Source organism: Pyricularia grisea (genome assembly GCF_004355905.1).
Source record: "Pyricularia grisea strain NI907 chromosome V map unlocalized Pyricularia_grisea_NI907_Scaffold_6, whole genome shotgun sequence".
NCBI lineage: Eukaryota > Fungi > Ascomycota > Sordariomycetes > Magnaporthales > Pyriculariaceae > Pyricularia > Pyricularia grisea.
Genome location: NW_022156719.1, coordinates 1446769 through 1462171, shown reverse-complemented (window position 1 = coordinate 1462171; position 15403 = coordinate 1446769). Strand labels below are relative to the sequence as shown.

The following is a 15403-nucleotide window of genomic DNA, read 5'->3' as shown; positions in this document are numbered from 1 at the left end:
GCGACTGGGCTGTCGAGTAATTGACGGACGGACGGACGGGATGTGTGTGAGGTGTGTGCGAGCACCTCAAGTAGATGGTTGGTTGGTCGAATCTGAGGTGATTTGTTTGCCACAGACTTACTTGCACACAGCAGCTAGTCTAGACTAAAATAAGGGCGGGCGGGGTGCAGTGTCGTAAGTTGTTTTTTTGATGGTTCCTCCGCGCAAACGACAGGAAGAAATATTTGGAAAAGATGTTTCCGGAAAAGTCCAAGAGATTTATCAAATCTCGTGACGGCGGAATGCGGTCAAGGAACCAAAAATCTAGTCAGGAACAAAGAGAGAAATTAGGGGGATGGAGATCTTATACGGATTTTTGACCGAGCCGCAGCAATTTCAGTACTTTCGTCTTAAACAAATTCTCATCCAGTCACAACGAAACAAGCTGGCGGCGGCGGCGGGTCTTCAAGGAGAGAAAGCCAACAAAGCACATTCCCAAGACCCAGAAGGGCACATCAGGCTATGTGGGATTAAAAGACAAGAATGGCAGTTTGGGCAGCAATGCCTGTTGCCGGACCCATGACCGGGATATTTATGTGCCAATTCCTCCGGGGGTGTGAGATGAGGAATAAATATCAGAGAGAGGGGGGAAAAGCAGATAAAAAAAAAAGAAGAAAAAAAAGAGATAGCTCCCCGCCTTGACCAGTCTGCTGCCACCCCTGTGCAAAAACTGGTAGGTCATCCCACTGGGGATATAATATCCAGGACCGCGGAAAACAGCGTAAACATGGATGGTCTTTTAAGATTGCATGCTGTTGTGCCAGGCGAGCTGAGTAGTAAAAGGGGGCAGATGAGTTGGCAAAGCGCCAACCTACTACGGTCACAGCCTCCAAGCAGATTCAAGATGGCGGTGTCGGCTCAACCAGGCTGGCGGCTGCAAGAACCGTGTGCAAGAGTGAGAAAAAAAGAGTGGGAGAGCATGAGAACAATGGGTTCGAATGGGGGCACTGGACGGGATCGAAAATAGACCGGCATAATGGGGTAGCAGCGCATCGAGAGGTGCATCGATTCGTGCCCAATGAGATATTAAAACGTAGTGGCTCCCTTCCATAAGAGTGAGCTGCAGCATGTATGTAAAAAAGAAGGTGAGGTGTTTCTTGGACAGAAAATGTGGATCAAGATTTGACGAGCCAGAATATGCAAAGGAGCAAAATAGGTCTGGGCCAGGCTGAGTGGTTTAAGTTGACCGTGTTCAGAGCTCAGAGCTCAATCCGAATGCAATTGTACTGAGGATATTGAAAACAAGAAAAGAAAAAAAAAAAGATGTAGAGACAAGGTATTTACTCGCAACCAAAAGCCCTACTGGTAGCCCTGCCGAGACTCGGGTCAGGAAGTGGTGTGCCGAAAAATAGTGTCAAGCGCAAAGGCTGGCAAGGCGGGCAAGGCGGGGTGAGATCCCGACGGTTAATCTGATTACCTAAGACAACCAACGGCCTGGCAGGGATAAGTCAGGTCAATGGACCCTTCAATGCTTGTTGGGCATCGTTGGGTAACTGGATTTTGACAAGAATGACTCTAACTAGAGTGGACATGCTAGCTACCGTACATTGAGTAGCTTGCTTGTATTTCATTTAGTTGAGCCTCTAACGTATGGGAACAACAAATCGTGTTTGTGGTTGTGAAATGTCTCAAGCTGCAGTATTGCTTGGTAACAGAAAACAGAAAAAAGTTGAAGGCGGTGTGTCTGGCCTGGCCTGGACATTGTCTTGCATCTCGTCTTGGCATGGTAGCTTAGCAACTGCGTCACTCTGTACTGTAACTCCACTGCAACTGCTGCCACTGGTCACTTGCTGATTATCACATCCCCCGCCCGATATGCTGGGTCAACCCCGCCAGCAACCGATCCAGGTGTCAAGCTAACGCGGTGCGGTGCACGATGTCGCGCCATTTGAGATCGTACCGAAGACGCATATCATCCATTTATCGCCCTGGCTGCCGGTTGGGTTCACAGGAGCTACTTCTCACTTCATAGAGCTGAGGTACCTCTCCCTAGCTAGCTGGCATTTGCTGGTCGTATGCTCAACCCTGAAAATTGCTTGCTTGACTTAAGCCAAGAGCAGAAGACAACAGAGTTACGTTTTTCTTCTCTCTGTCTACATATACACCACCCGCCAACCTCGGAATCTTCGTCATCAAGCACGTTAGGCAGCGACCTCAAATCATCATGTCGAGGTCGCTGCTCTCGGCGCATCTTGAGCAGATTGCAATCTCATGCCAGGGCATAAATGAACTCCCGTAAGCTGCAGCGACCCCAAAAGATTTACATGCTTTTTACCTCAGTCCCTTACCGTCTGGTCGGTTCCTACATCCTTTCCAAAGAAGGCATGGCTCCGCTTCGGGCAGCAATGCAATACGGATGAGCACCAAATAGCCAACCACCCATAACAGGGGCTACCACCCTCCTTTCTGGCTGCCTAGAGACCAGAGCGACATAAGGGTCACTTATATCAAACTATAATTTACTAACCTGCACAAAAATCCCGCAATGGCTGTTTAGGTTTCCACCCCCAAAGATTTTTACCAACGCCCTGCTCGCCAGCCATGACATCACCTCACTGATTCGCGACACCGAGACTCATGAGCGAGCTCTCTTCTCCGTCCCGCCACCGCCTCCCCAGCAGCAGCAGCAACAACAACCGCAACGAACCCCGGCGCTAGACGACGACCCCGATGCCCGCGGAAAGACAAAGCGCCGGCAGACTGTATTCAATGTCGCGGCGGGCGAGGTGACGACGGGACCTCCGCCGGGCCACCGGAATGCTGTGAGTGCGCGCCGTAACACGGCCGTGGCCGCTGTGTTGGGAGGTGACCTACACGGCCAGATCACGCGTGGCGGCCACGGCGGCGGCGAGGTCGACATCGAGGTCTTGCTGCGCGGCGCTGAGAAACTGTGCCACGTCTACCCACTGCCCGGCGCACTCGAGCGAATCCCCGAAATGCGCCAGAAGTATGCGCATCAGCGTAACACGCTTGCCTACTACGAAGCCCGCGTAGCTGAACAGAACTCGCGGCTGGAGCGCATGAACAGGGACAGGTATGCCGAAGAGGACGACACGCAGGATGACGAGGACGCTGAGGACCAGGTTGTTGATGATGGCTTGACGGAGGAGGATCTCAGGAGAGAAGAGGAGGAGGTACGCGAGCTCGACAGAAAGAAAAAGGAGCTGCAGCAGCGGTTAAAGGCAATGGATAAAGATCTCGGTGGGCTCTTGAACATTTGATCAGAGAGGGCGGCCATGTTTTTCTTAAATTTCACGAGTGATACCCTGGAATCAAATTTCCAACGTTTTAACACGGGACAGAACTCTATTGAGCTCGAATTAGCACCGAAGCGACGAGTCGGTTGCAGCAGCCGCGCCGCTGGCGCTCTTTTTAGCCCTGGAGAACTGTTCCAGGAAAGCCGGGACCTCTTGCGCGCCACCTATCTCATACTTGTCATTGATATAAAAGTGCGGTACGCCCGAGACGCCCTTGCGGTAAGCGTTTTCCACCTCGACGTCGACCTCGGCGCCGCCCTTGCCTGTCTCCAACCACTCCCTCGCCTCCTTGGGATCCAACCCCCCAGCCTCGGCGGCCTTGGTCAGCATGTCGAAACTGGTGATGTCGCCGCCCTGCTCGAAATACGACTTAAAGATGGCCTCGACAACCTGGTTCTGGCGCTCCGACCCTTTGGTCTTGGCCAGCTGCAGCAGCCGGTGCGAGTCGCGCGTGTTGCCCAGCATGCCCGAAAAGGTAAAGTTTATTCCTTCCCCCTTGCCGGTGGCGGCCAGGCGGGCGTGAAGCATGGGCACGCGGTCGGCGCCGAATTTTCGGATCACGTGCTCGAGCGACGGCGTGGGCGTCTTGGGCAGCGTCGGGTCCAGGTAGAAGGGGTGCCACGTCACGGTGAAGGTGTCGTCGGCGCCGCCCGGGACGGTCTTTTTGTAGACGTCGATGGCTTTTTCCAGACGTCGCTTGCCCACGAAACACTTTGTGTTGGGTTGAATGCTGTTAGCGTTATTTTTTTTATTTTCTTTCTTGCTGGTGCAGTGTGGGAAAATGCTGCGCCTCTTTTAGGTATGGTATTTAAAAGCCACTTACAAAGGGGCAGACGGTGTCCGAGACGACCTTGATAGTAAAATTGACCATTTTTCTCTTTTACGACTAGTGAAGAAACAACTGGATTGAACGGGGAGCTTGCTTTACGTCGATAAGTTCTTCAACTATCCAGAGGGATTCTGGGACTTGGGTGTTCTCTTATATAGGTCCGGCACTCGCAACGCAGTGTTTTGCCATTTCGTTCCCGGGAACCAATATTGCAACTTGCCCCACCCTATCCGCGATGGCGGCGGGATGACAAAAACATGGAATGAGATGATTACCAATCAGTTGACGACGCCTTTGTTTGAGATATTTTCTCAACTGGATATTACGGCCGAGGGACAGTGAAAATAAAAATCCTCACTTGTATTATAAGTATATATGCAATACCTGTGTAGTTAGCAAGGTAGGTAGCGTATTCATTATACGAATAATACCTGCAGGTGGTATACCCCTGTCTTTTGCCGTTGAGACTGTGCCTCTCAACAGTCTCGCGAAACAATCAGCAAAAGCCGCTTTGACCGCGTGCATCCCACGCATCCCACGCGGCATAGACCTCAGTTGCATGGGTACAGTGCTACCAGAATAGTGGGGGACAGGGTGTGAAGGTAGCAGCATAAGGGAATGACGAAACAATGTGCGGCACAGGTGGGGCATAGTCAAAATGCCCATAGCGGGGAGGATGAATGTCACGAAAAAGCGCGTCTTGGTTGCGCGCTGGGCGCGGGACAGGGGTTCGCAATTAATTGATGGATGCCTGTGTCTGTTTTGGGAAATTCTAACAGATGGGAAGCCACTACTCTTCCTCATACAACACCACTTTGTACGAATCAGAACCCAACGAAAATATCAACTGATTTGCTTAAAATTAATCGTTAATAGTCTGTTTCGTATATAATCCTCCAGAAGAGGTTTACTCTTCAGATCCAACCATGGACCAAAAAGAGCAGTCACATTATGAAACCCAGTCCCAGAAGCTGCGAGCAGAGCTCAAAACATGGGAGACGACGTTTGCAAAGACGCACGAGGGCAAGAAGCCGTCGCGATCAGATATCAAGGCGGCTCCTGAAATTGGTATGATATTTTCATATTAAATTTTTTTGCTTCTTGTTGTTTTGCTCACAAAAACTTACCAACTTCCTTTCTTTCCCGACATGTAGCACAAAAATACAAAGAATACAACAGGATTCGAGACATACTTTCAGGCAAGATCGTCCCCACAGCAGCAGCAGCAACAACAGCGACGACAACAACAGAATCCCAAACACAAAAGCCACAGCCACTGTTCCCAACCCCAAGAAAGCGCAAGTCCACCGACACCCTTTCGCTCTACGACCAGACCACCCCTTCCAAGCGCACCAAGCCAACCTCGACACCTTTGAAGCGCACCGCAACCCACAGCTCCGCCCTCACCACACCCTCCACGGCGCGCAAGCTCTTTGGCACGCCTGGCAGCAGCGCCGTAAATGTGCCCACGTCCATCGGCCCCACGCCCCAGCGCGACGGCCGCGTTCTCGGCCTCTTCGACCTGCTGACCGCGTCGCCCGTCGAGACGCGGACGCCGTCCAAGCGCACCGGCGTCATCCCCATGGCCACGCCCAGACGGGGTGGTGCCACCATAAATGCGGCAGACCCAGGGTCATCTCTTTCGGCCGCGCGGCTGGCCCGTACGCCCGTCTCGTCGGGACGCCGACACGTTCTGGACGGCTTCATGACACCGCTGGGCCGGCGGGACGGTAACTCCTCTACCGCTGCCAACGGCGGGCTGGACAGGACGCCGACTTCAAAAACGCCGTCCAAGTCGGATTTTGCCACGCCGCAATTCCTCAGGCGCCTGCCTCCCGCACCTGCCCCAACGCGCCTGGACGAGAACGGCGAGGCCGTGCCGGGGCTGGAGGACGATGACTATGATTACGAGGCCGAGGAGGCGCGTCGCTACGCCGCCCGCCTGCCACGGAAGCCGCTCGTCAGGGGCCTGAGCAGCGTCGTGGCCAGCCTGCGCAAGATGGAGGAAGAGAAGCACGACGACGACCTGGACGCGCTGCGCGAGATGGAGGCGGAAGAGTTGGGTTTCGCCCCGGTCAAGACCAAGGCGAAGCCGGCAGTCACGGTGACGGAGACGGGTAGTAGGGATGGAGGCGTAGCTGAGGAAGATGTTCCGAGAGAGGTCCTAGTGGCTGACAGTCAGGTCATGCCGACGAATCTCCTTGGCGGCTTCGACGACGAGGCCATCTACGACAGTCCTGACGAAGACGGCCGCAGGGCTGGCCTCGACCGCAACGGCCAGCCGCTCCGTGTCTTCAAGAAGAAGGGCCAGAAGCGCACGACGCGCCGGGCAAACATGCGGCCCGTCCGGACCAAACGACCCGCAAGCACCACCGTCGCCGCCGAGGACAGTGCCTCCGAGGAAGCGGACGACGACGTCGTGCCCGAGACTCAGCATCAGCTCGACGGCCCAGTGCCCGAGGATGCTGACGAGCTGTCGCTGCCGTCCGGTTCTGAGTTTGACGGCGAGGAGGGCGAAGACCAAGTGGATCAGAAGCAAAGCCAGGGGAAGAAGGGGAGGGGTAAAGCCAAGGCCAAGACGGCAGGGCCTGGGAAAGATGACAAGGACGGCAAGGAGGGCGGCACGGTCAAGCGTGCCATCAAGAAGGTTAGCGCTGTGGCTCACCAGAACTTCAGGAGGCTCAAGCTGCGCAACAATGGCGCAAAGGGAGGTCCTGGTTTCAACAGCAAGTTCAGGAGGCGGCGCTGAAGGGTGCGTTTTTTTTTCTTTTTGAATGCATGATGAATCTGGGATTTTTGATGGGAGTACACGGGCTTGGGAATGAACTATGGGACTTGGTGTTTGCATAAGGAGCTGGGTCTGTTTTGTATTTTGGCATATGCTTGGGCAAGGCGAGCGTGTATGTTGCATAGGTAGCTGGAGTGACTGGAAAAGCTGTCCACACCATGATGATGAAATGATATCAGTTCTTCTCACAGACTACACATGATCATGCGCAATTTACTTCACTTGTACAATATATTGTGATGGTCTGAATGTAATGTATATGATGCTAAATTGAGAGCAAATGTAAAAAACTAAGTAACATGTTTGAAAATGGTATCATTAAAAGAAAAGAATAAGAAAGATCAAAATCTATCGAGGCTGCACGCTAACTTTTTGACCGCGCCAGATTAAACAAACGAAACAAGTTGACAAATGAACAAAGGACGAGGAAAACGCTGCCATAAACACTCATCCTGTCAGAGACAGACTAGCATCCACCAGCACCGGATCCCCCAAACATCAGCCCAGCTTGATGTTTCTGCTGCATCATCGGTGCAGGTCAGGTGGCGGTGGTCTTTGGCTTGTGGTGTGAAATTACGGTGACTTCGATGAACTCGGCAGTGTGGGTCTTGGAGTAGGTCGAAGTCGTAAAGGTGGGCGTCTCAGTCATGGTCGCTGCCTTTGTGGTAGAAGGCGTTGGCGACGTCGGCGGAGGCGGTGACGAGGATGGGCTTGTGGTCGGGGTTTGGGGCGTGATGGTTCTGGTTGTGGTTGGGGTCGGGGTCGGGGTCTTAGTGCTTGACGACGGGGTTGTTGAAGGAGGGGGAACCGTCGTGGTTGTGGGAGTAGTAGTAGGCCCAGTTGCGGTTGCAGTCCCATTTGCAGTTGCGGTTGAAGACAAAGACGATGACGGCGACGGCAATGACGGAGGTCTACCAGCCGCGCCGCCCAGAACCGAGTTGGCAAAGGAAGGCTCCCAACAATCGACAAAGATGCCGAGTGTAGTGTTCATGGGCAAACCGAAGCAGCTGAGCTGCCTAGATGTGCAGTCCTGCCACATTTGGTAGCGGTCATCATCGCAGACGTATAAATTACCGGCAATACAGGCAGTCTGTCCGGAGGTGCACGCTGACTTCTCATCAAGTGTACTGGACAACTGGTTGTAGTTTTTGGCGTAGCCCATGTTGGTTTGATAGTCGGTAGGCGAGACCGTGGCTGTGGCCGTAGCAGTGGGAATCTTCACCATGAAGATGGCAGTCGGTACCCGAGCGTTGGGTGTTCCAGTAGGGATCTCAGTGTTTTGAGGCAAAGCAGTTGTTGGCGCCTGAGATGCGGGCGGCGTGACGGATTGAGTGGGAGATAACCCAGCTGATGCAGAGTCGGTGGGGGTTGGGTTTACTGTCACAAAGACCGTGGGTGTGGTGACAATTACAGTCACAGTCGACTCAGCGTCGGTCGGCGCGATCAAAGTATTGGTCGGTCCTGTCGACAGGTCTGTCGAGGGCCTCAGGGTAACATATACGGTTGTTGTTTCGACGCTGACCCTGGCCGTTGATGGCGGCGCCGTAGAGTTGCCGGTAGCAAGAACAGTAGTCCTGTCCGAGGAGCGCTCTTCGTCTGAAGGTGTCCTGGTTGTAGCAGTTGTTCCATTTACTGGAGTAGTCCTGGCCCTGGCAGTCGTTGGAGTGACTGAAGTAACCGCTTCTGTTGTGTTTTGCGCAGTCGAATGGGTCAGCGTTGTCGTTCTAGGAGACGGAGACGGAGACGTCGATAGCGATGCCGACGCTGTGGTAGTGCCAGTGGTACCTGCAACTGTGGTCGACGCTGATGATCCAGATGTCGTCGGTAGGCCAGCAGCACTACTCTCGGGCTGTGGCACCGGTCCCAGGCTGCCTAAGTTGAGGCTACGTGAGAAAGTAGGCGACGTAGTTGCGACAGCAGGAGACGTCGAGGAAGGTGATGTGGTCGTTACCGCAGTAGTAGGGGGATTGGAAGAAGAAACATCATTCGTCGAGACAACGGCATTGTCTGAGGGTTCGACGGTGTATTCAAAAAAGACCTCCGTGGTCGGAGAGGGTCCCGCTGGAGCTGCGGATGCGGACGCTCCTGAGGCGAGCAGGTTTGGATCATGAAACCCGTTTGTTATGTTATTTTGCCGGGCTACAACTCGCCATTGCGGCGACCTCCTGAAAATGAGCCCTGCTTCTGACGGAAACGCCAGCAGCAGTGGTAGTAGTAGTGCTGGTAAATGCATATTTGCTTTTTTTTTTTTTTTTTTTCTGAATGAATGTAAGGTTTGTGATATTCGTTGTCTTGTTTATTTGGTGTGGTCTGCTTTGGATAAACGAATGCATGTATCTCTAAAAGAGTACAGTTTTGTTGGATTGGGTGCAGATGGTGGAGTTTGGTATGGAAAATCCAAAAGTTTTAAAACAAAAAGTCCGGAAGCGTCCTGGAAGAAGAGGGAGCTTCGAGTCAACGCTAAATAAGGATACTCTCACAGAGAGTCCCGTCGAGTTGAATGGAACCCGTCTTCGTCGAGAAGTGTCGGATCAAAGGGATGACAAAGGCGTGGAAGAATGGTGAACAAAGAAGTCGTGATGTTCAGGTTCTAGAACTAGACTAGAACTATGTTGATTGTATGAGACAAAGAAGGTTCAAAGTGATCGACACAACTCAGTGCAGAAGACTGGAGATTGGAAAAGATTTACATCAGGACAAAGAAGGAAAATGGGATCGAGTTTTGGAACTAAGATACGCGCAGGGTGAAGGTGAATGATATGAGCCGCTGCTCCAAGTGATTCACTACCTTATGGAGCCACGACCACTCACTCGTTGACTGGCTATATGCCGAGCCTTGGGTGACATTGAATGACCAACCCAAATTTCCATAGCCGCGAGTGACTATGGACTGGCCACGAGCCCCGGACATGGACAATTTTCGATCAAGCCTTGGGAGGTTCCTTCGTGCGGCTGTGCCCCATCACTTGATGGGTTATGGCGCGGCTCCAGCGGTCAGTCCACGATTGTGTTTTCTCTTTCTTTTGGTATTAGACCAGGGAGCTGGACAAAAAAATGGCATGAAACGTGAGACCAAGTTACTAGTAAGCCAGTAAAGCCTAGGCAGAGCGCTTGACGATCAACGACGTCCAATTGCCCGCCGGGTATGTGGCTCCATGATCGCGGCAGGGGTGGTTTTGCAAAACCCTGCCGCGCATGCTGGTTTGTCGATCCGCATGCGCGGCAACATTTTAATTGAAGGAAGAGGGGCCTGTCGTCTGGCCGCGCATGGCCTAGATCTCAAACCCGGTTCGATTTGCTCTTGACCTCTTTTTTCTATGTTTTCCGCGTGAAAGAAAAAAGGAAAATGAAAAAAGAGTTGCAAGGGACAAAGAGTCGCAGACGTTGTCGATTTAGGCGCCTTCCGGTGCTATAATTGGCAGCTTCGGGAAAAGTGGGACTCTCTTTCGGAGCTTCTCAGCCAATTGCCAACTGGGCGCAAGCCAAACCTGCGATCTCAGTGGACACTCATTTTGGTTACTCACAGGACGGGTGCTTTGTCTTGTGTTGCATATTGGGCAAGAAATACTTGCTGACCGCCAATGATGTGTCACTAATACAGCCAAGGCCTCAACCCCTGCTGCAGGTCACTCAAATAAACGGTAGTCTCTTATTATAAGTTGCAAGATAATCTGCTATTGTCTAGGCATTGTCTGCAGGATTTTTCTTTTTTTTTTTTTTTTTTTTTTTTTTTTTTTTTTTTTTTTTTTTTTTTTTTTTTTCACTCCAAGGCCCAAGTTGTATGTTGCTTGACAAAACAGGAAACCATGATGTGTATGGTGTATACTTCTTGGAGACATGACACTCTCTCCCTCTCATTCTATGCCAGTATGCTGAAACAGAAATGCTACCCAAACACAATTCTATATTAAATAATGAGTTCAAGAGTAGATTGAGTCTTGCTCAAACGGACAACGCAAAAACAATGATGTGCTTTTCCAGGACAATGACCTCACTGCTCCTTCGCTATGCAAAAAAAAGGACATAGAATGGTGACTGTAAATGCCTCAATCAGGAACAATGCCTGTGAAAAAGAGAATAGTGCATGCTAGACAGAGCAGTTCTGTCGAACAAAATATATACGGACGTAACGAATGCAGCTGTTTCCCGTCAGTACGAGATCGATGCAAGAATCATTCATAAACCTCCGCCGTCGTCATAAAAAAAAAGGAGAGAAAAAAACAAAAAAAAAAAAGAACCAGTATGGAATTGGCTTATCCATCACACAAGATTAGTGCGACAGTTTCGAAAGCTTCAAAGGATGTCCCCGGGCGGCGTCGGGCTCGTTGTCGCTATCCATCAAAACCTCATCCAGTTTCCGCTTCCACTGGGAACTAGTGACGCTCTGCAAGTCCGATGCGTCGTCCTCGATTGTCAGATCGATGGCCGCCATCGTCATCGCCCGCCTGTCGGCCGTGGTTAAGTCGATGATCGTAGTCGCAGTCGCCCGAACGCCCTGAGACCGCACCTGGGCCGACAATGTGGCTCCACTCGGCGTCGTGGCCACAGCCGCCGAGAGCTTGTGTGAACTTTCTTGGAGAATGTCGTTGGCAATCTTCGCAACAGGTGATGGGGCTTGGCTGGATTCTACACCTGTCGCCGTTTCTGTTTCTGTCTCTGTCCAGACGACAGGATCCACGACAGGGCGAAGCGGTACCTGCAAACCTCCGTCATTGGAAATGACAGCCTGCGCCGCTGAGTCTTCATCCTCGTCTTCGTCGTAAAGAGTGCCATAGTAAGCCCTCCTGAGCTCCAACCCCAGCGCCAAAGCAGCCTGCCGCGCCACGCTGTTGCCCACGAGCTTCCACCGCTCCCTGAACTGGCCGATCAGAACATCATTGTCCGGAACGCCCTGTGCCCGGCGGATCTCCATGATGGTCAAAGTCCGTTGCTCACTCGGGTGGATTTGACATCCAGTCCGCGAATCCGTATGGTTCGGATTGGTGGTTATGGTCTGGAACAGTTTATTTGGCGACAAGCGAGACCAGCCTCTCCCGCATCTTGTTCGCTCCGCTTTGAGCGTTTGTGCTGGAAAGATTTGCCGCTCCGCCTCTGTTATCCTCCCTGTTTGGTAGGCTTTAACAAACCCGATTCCGTAGGGAGCAACAGGGATATGGGCAATTCGTACTTGTGCTGTCAATGATTCGTTATTTGGGCGGTGATCCGGAAATGGAATACAGATCTGTCTTCCATCACCTATCTTAGGCAGATCGTTGATGGCCTCACCACTGGTAACGTAGCGAAATGCCGTGCTGGAAAATTGGCGTTCGACAAAACGTTCACCATTACTCAGGTGCCCGATAGCCCTGGATGGGATGTCTGGAGGGTGTGAATGAGATCTCGTCGGCTCTTGGGGTAATTCAAGATCAGAACGGGCAAAAGATAAAAATATCCTCGATCGTTGTTGGGGTGCACCATACGCCCAAGCGTCACCCAGTATGATCTGTACCTGATAGCCTAGTCCAACAAGAGCACAAAAGAGCTGAGACAGGTAATCGCAATCTGGCCTGACGTTGGCGTTGACCATATTCGTAACGTTTTCCAACAGCCCATACTTTGGGCGGTAAAAGTCCACAAAAGAAGCAAAGCTTGCAATAAGTGACCGGTTCTTTACTTGTCTGTCATCACCTTTGTTGACCGTCAAAAGAGAAAAGCCTTGACATGGAGAACCACCGGATATAAATTCAACTTCCCCACGCGAGGGGACAAAGCCATCCCTTTTGAGAGCCTTCTCGAGCAGCAAATCAACTGATCCTAAAAACGGCTTGACAGCGTTTGTATCATCAACGTTGGCCATGTACGTATGTATCGCCGGTGACCAGATGTCAACGACCCATTTGATCTCAACTGCGCCGCTTTCCTCAATACCATGACCCAGGTTGCCGCAACCAGCAAACAGGTCCAGACCACGGAGAGGCTTTGGTTTGCATCTGTCCTGGTTCTCAGGCAGAAACCCTTGCTTGAACATCGGAGGAACCTCTGTCATTTCGGCGAAGCTCGCGTCGGTTTCAATTTTGAATCTGATGAAAAAGCAGTTTCCAGTACCTCGTCTGTCGTATGGTGTGGGAATAAGTCGAGGGTTGCCGGTAAAAATACGGATTGTGCAAGGACCTCGAATATCGCTGGCGGGCAGTCGAATGATCTCGTCAGTGTAAACAAGCTCGTTGGGTGGTGCGGAGGAGACTGGGTCGATCTCGGCACGTCTTAAAAGCTTCCTGGCATTGATCATGTTCTTTCCAAAAATGCCTATAATAACATAAGGCTCCAGCCTGGGTTTGTCGCCTGCGAGGATCGTTTCGCCAATCTCGTATTTGATGGATTGCGGGTTGTCGTCGCAAAACAAATGCGAGTCTTGTAAAGCAATCCAGCGCCGTTCCTCGCTATCATAAGACTGCCGGACAAAGAACTCCTCAGAACTCTTTTCGTCTCCAAGCCATGCCACAGAATGCTTTGCCAGAACTTCGCTGGCCAAAAACGGATCGTCTCCTCCACGATGGCAGCTGCAGTGGTTAAGCGACAGGAAGAGTTCGTTTGGCCACGGGTACGTGCCTCGATTGCACGGTGTATCGCGAGGTGAGTAAAGCCATTTGATATGAAACCTCGTTTCGCCTCGAGAAGGCTTGACGATTTGTTGCACAAGACCAAACCACTTTGCATTTTCATCGCCCTTCCATTTGCTGCCCGCGCCGTCTAGCCTGCGAGAAATAACATCGCCGATCCGAATGTCATCGATAAGGCCTTTTCGGTTTAGGGCTGCATGTTTATGATCCTCCTGTCGATGTGGAACGCTCGCCGTCCCGACAACAGGAAGTTCGTCAGTCGGAACCACTTTTTTTAACAGGTGCCCTGATTCCATGTGCCGGAACAAATCGTAGACGTAGGGCGTTACAACCGTCATGTTGTCTCTACTTTCGTGTTTCCGATATTGGTCCAACGTCAAAACTTCTTTGAAAAGACGCAGGCTCTGGCAGACTTTTGATTTAAGAACACCGTTGGCCTCCTTCCACAAAAATTCGGCGTGTACAGCCACGTCGGACCTGAAATCCTGGCTTGGGTGCTGATCAAACCAGGCCTTGAAAGCCGGTGAAAGACCATGGGTATGATCAAGCCAATTTGTGAACTCGCTGCGAAAGCTGTGAATCCCGATCTCTTCTGGCTTCACATTTCTGGATATTTTGTTTTCGATAAAGTTGACAACGTGTTTGGCCAGGTCAGCCAGCCAAAGAAAAGGGTTATACAGTCGTACATATTCGAAGCTTGGCTTCCGTAGTTTGTACCAAACCCCAGGTTTTTTGCGACCTTGCATTTTTGACTGTATCCACACAGCACCGTCGATGCTCGGAGAGTCCAAACCGTAGTTACCTATGGAGCACCGCCCGAAAGGTACAGATTCCAGGTAGTACTTGGAGTTTCCGTGGGTAAGCCAGCCATTGAAGTAGAGCGTGGTATTCCCAATCCTGAACAGATCTTGCAAGCCACAAAGTTCGAATTTATGTGCATGTGCCAAGGTATAAAAGGCAAAGTCGTCCAGAAAAATCTCGCCCTCATCCTCCTCCTCTACCTTTCCGCCGTGCTTGGCATTGAGACGTGCCTGCTTTTCAAGTATATAAAAGGCATTTCCCTCTGTGGTCGGAACGTGTGCTTTCCTGCATTGCTCAGTTTCAGGGTCGTAGATCTTGTACGTAGAACTCGGTATCGACAATGTGCTTGGCGGCAGGTCCACGGACACCAGTGAATCCTGATTTATGAATGTCTCATTTGGCAGCTCCTCTTTATCGCTCTGGCTTTCGGTGTCAGATTCGGATAAGGGTGTGCTCAAGTCCCCAGCGAGCGCAGGTGGACTTCTCCAGCCAAAGACGTCAATCGAGTCTCGATCAGACGCATGTCGAGTATCGGTAGGCACTCGGGGAGAAGACTTAAAATATATTAGTTAGTAAACTAAGCAGAGCAATGATCACAGGGCGACACCAACCTGTAGCGGCTGACTCGACGGACGAGTCAGTAAGCTTTCCTTGAGCTGGCTTGGTGACACTTTTCGAGGGCTCAAGTTGATATACGAGGGGCCTTCGGCGAGCTCGCCAGCCCACTCCTCAAGAAAAGGTGGCATGATGCTATCATGAGAAAAGTCGCGAAAAAAAAGAACTTTTTTGATCCAGTATTTTTAACATCCGAAAGAAAGCTGCCATTTGAGCCTGCTCTAACAATGATTTAATTGTTAAAGACTGCAAGTGCCGCGTCAGCGCAACATGCCGAAGTTGGGGTGGGAGCACGAGGCGCAAGGTAGAGTAAACAAATCTGAATGTAAAGTCGGTTACGTTCGAAGATTCCAACGTGACCAATAAACATCAACTGACAGCTGTCAATGCAATGAAACTCAATGCACGTCAATCTGAAGACTCGCGCAAATCAAATTTGATGACCAGGTGAGAACGAGTAAGGTAAACTTTTTAG

General features: G+C 51.4%; 5 protein-coding genes across 5 annotated transcripts; 2 read left to right on the top strand and 3 right to left on the bottom strand.

Moving 5' to 3' along the window:
• The first annotated feature begins 1855 nt into the window (after window positions 1-1855).
• PgNI_08383 (uncharacterized protein) lies at window positions 1856-4225 on the top strand. Its single transcript, XM_031128380.1, has 2 exons — window positions 1856-2274; window positions 2537-4225. Exons 1-2 carry the CDS (start codon window positions 2204-2206, stop codon window positions 3258-3260), a joined length of 795 nt encoding a protein of 264 aa, XP_030978749.1. The 5' UTR covers window positions 1856-2203; the 3' UTR covers window positions 3261-4225.
• Window positions 3360-4167, bottom strand: PgNI_08384 (uncharacterized protein; the record flags this gene model as incomplete). The annotated part of the gene is made up of 2 exons (XM_031128381.1): window positions 3360-4007; window positions 4120-4167. 2 exons carry the CDS (start codon window positions 4165-4167, stop codon window positions 3360-3362), a joined length of 696 nt encoding a protein of 231 aa, XP_030979349.1.
• Window positions 4226-4912: 687 nt separating the features above from the next.
• On the top strand, window positions 4913-6874 carry PgNI_08382 (uncharacterized protein; the record flags this gene model as incomplete). The annotated part of the gene is made up of 2 exons (XM_031128379.1): window positions 4913-5193; window positions 5280-6874. Exons 1-2 carry the CDS (start codon window positions 5052-5054, stop codon window positions 6872-6874), a joined length of 1737 nt encoding a protein of 578 aa, XP_030979354.1. The 5' UTR covers window positions 4913-5051.
• Window positions 6875-7451: 577 nt separating this feature from the next.
• PgNI_08381 (uncharacterized protein) lies at window positions 7452-9146 on the bottom strand (the record flags this gene model as incomplete). The annotated part of the gene is made up of 1 exon (XM_031128378.1): window positions 7452-9146. The coding sequence occupies one exon, from the start codon at window positions 9144-9146 to the stop codon at window positions 7452-7454; it is 1695 nt and encodes a 564-aa protein (XP_030979353.1).
• A 2037-nt stretch (window positions 9147-11183) lies between these two features.
• PgNI_08380 (uncharacterized protein) lies at window positions 11184-15059 on the bottom strand (the record flags this gene model as incomplete). The annotated part of the gene is made up of 2 exons (XM_031128377.1): window positions 11184-14867; window positions 14925-15059. 2 exons carry the CDS (start codon window positions 15057-15059, stop codon window positions 11184-11186), a joined length of 3819 nt encoding a protein of 1272 aa, XP_030979352.1.
• Window positions 15060-15403: the final 344 nt, after the last annotated feature.

What these genes read in the sequence shown, in the direction of transcription:
- PgNI_08383 (XM_031128380.1), top strand. Translation starts at nt 2,204, where the DNA reads ATGTCGAGGTCGCTGCTCTCGGCGCATCTTGAGCAGATTGCAATCTCA. An exon ending in CAGGGCATAAATGAACTCCC is followed by an intron (nt 2,275 to 2,536) that starts GTAAGCTGCAGC and finishes ATGGCTGTTTAG; the next exon opens with GTTTCCACCCCCAAAGATTT.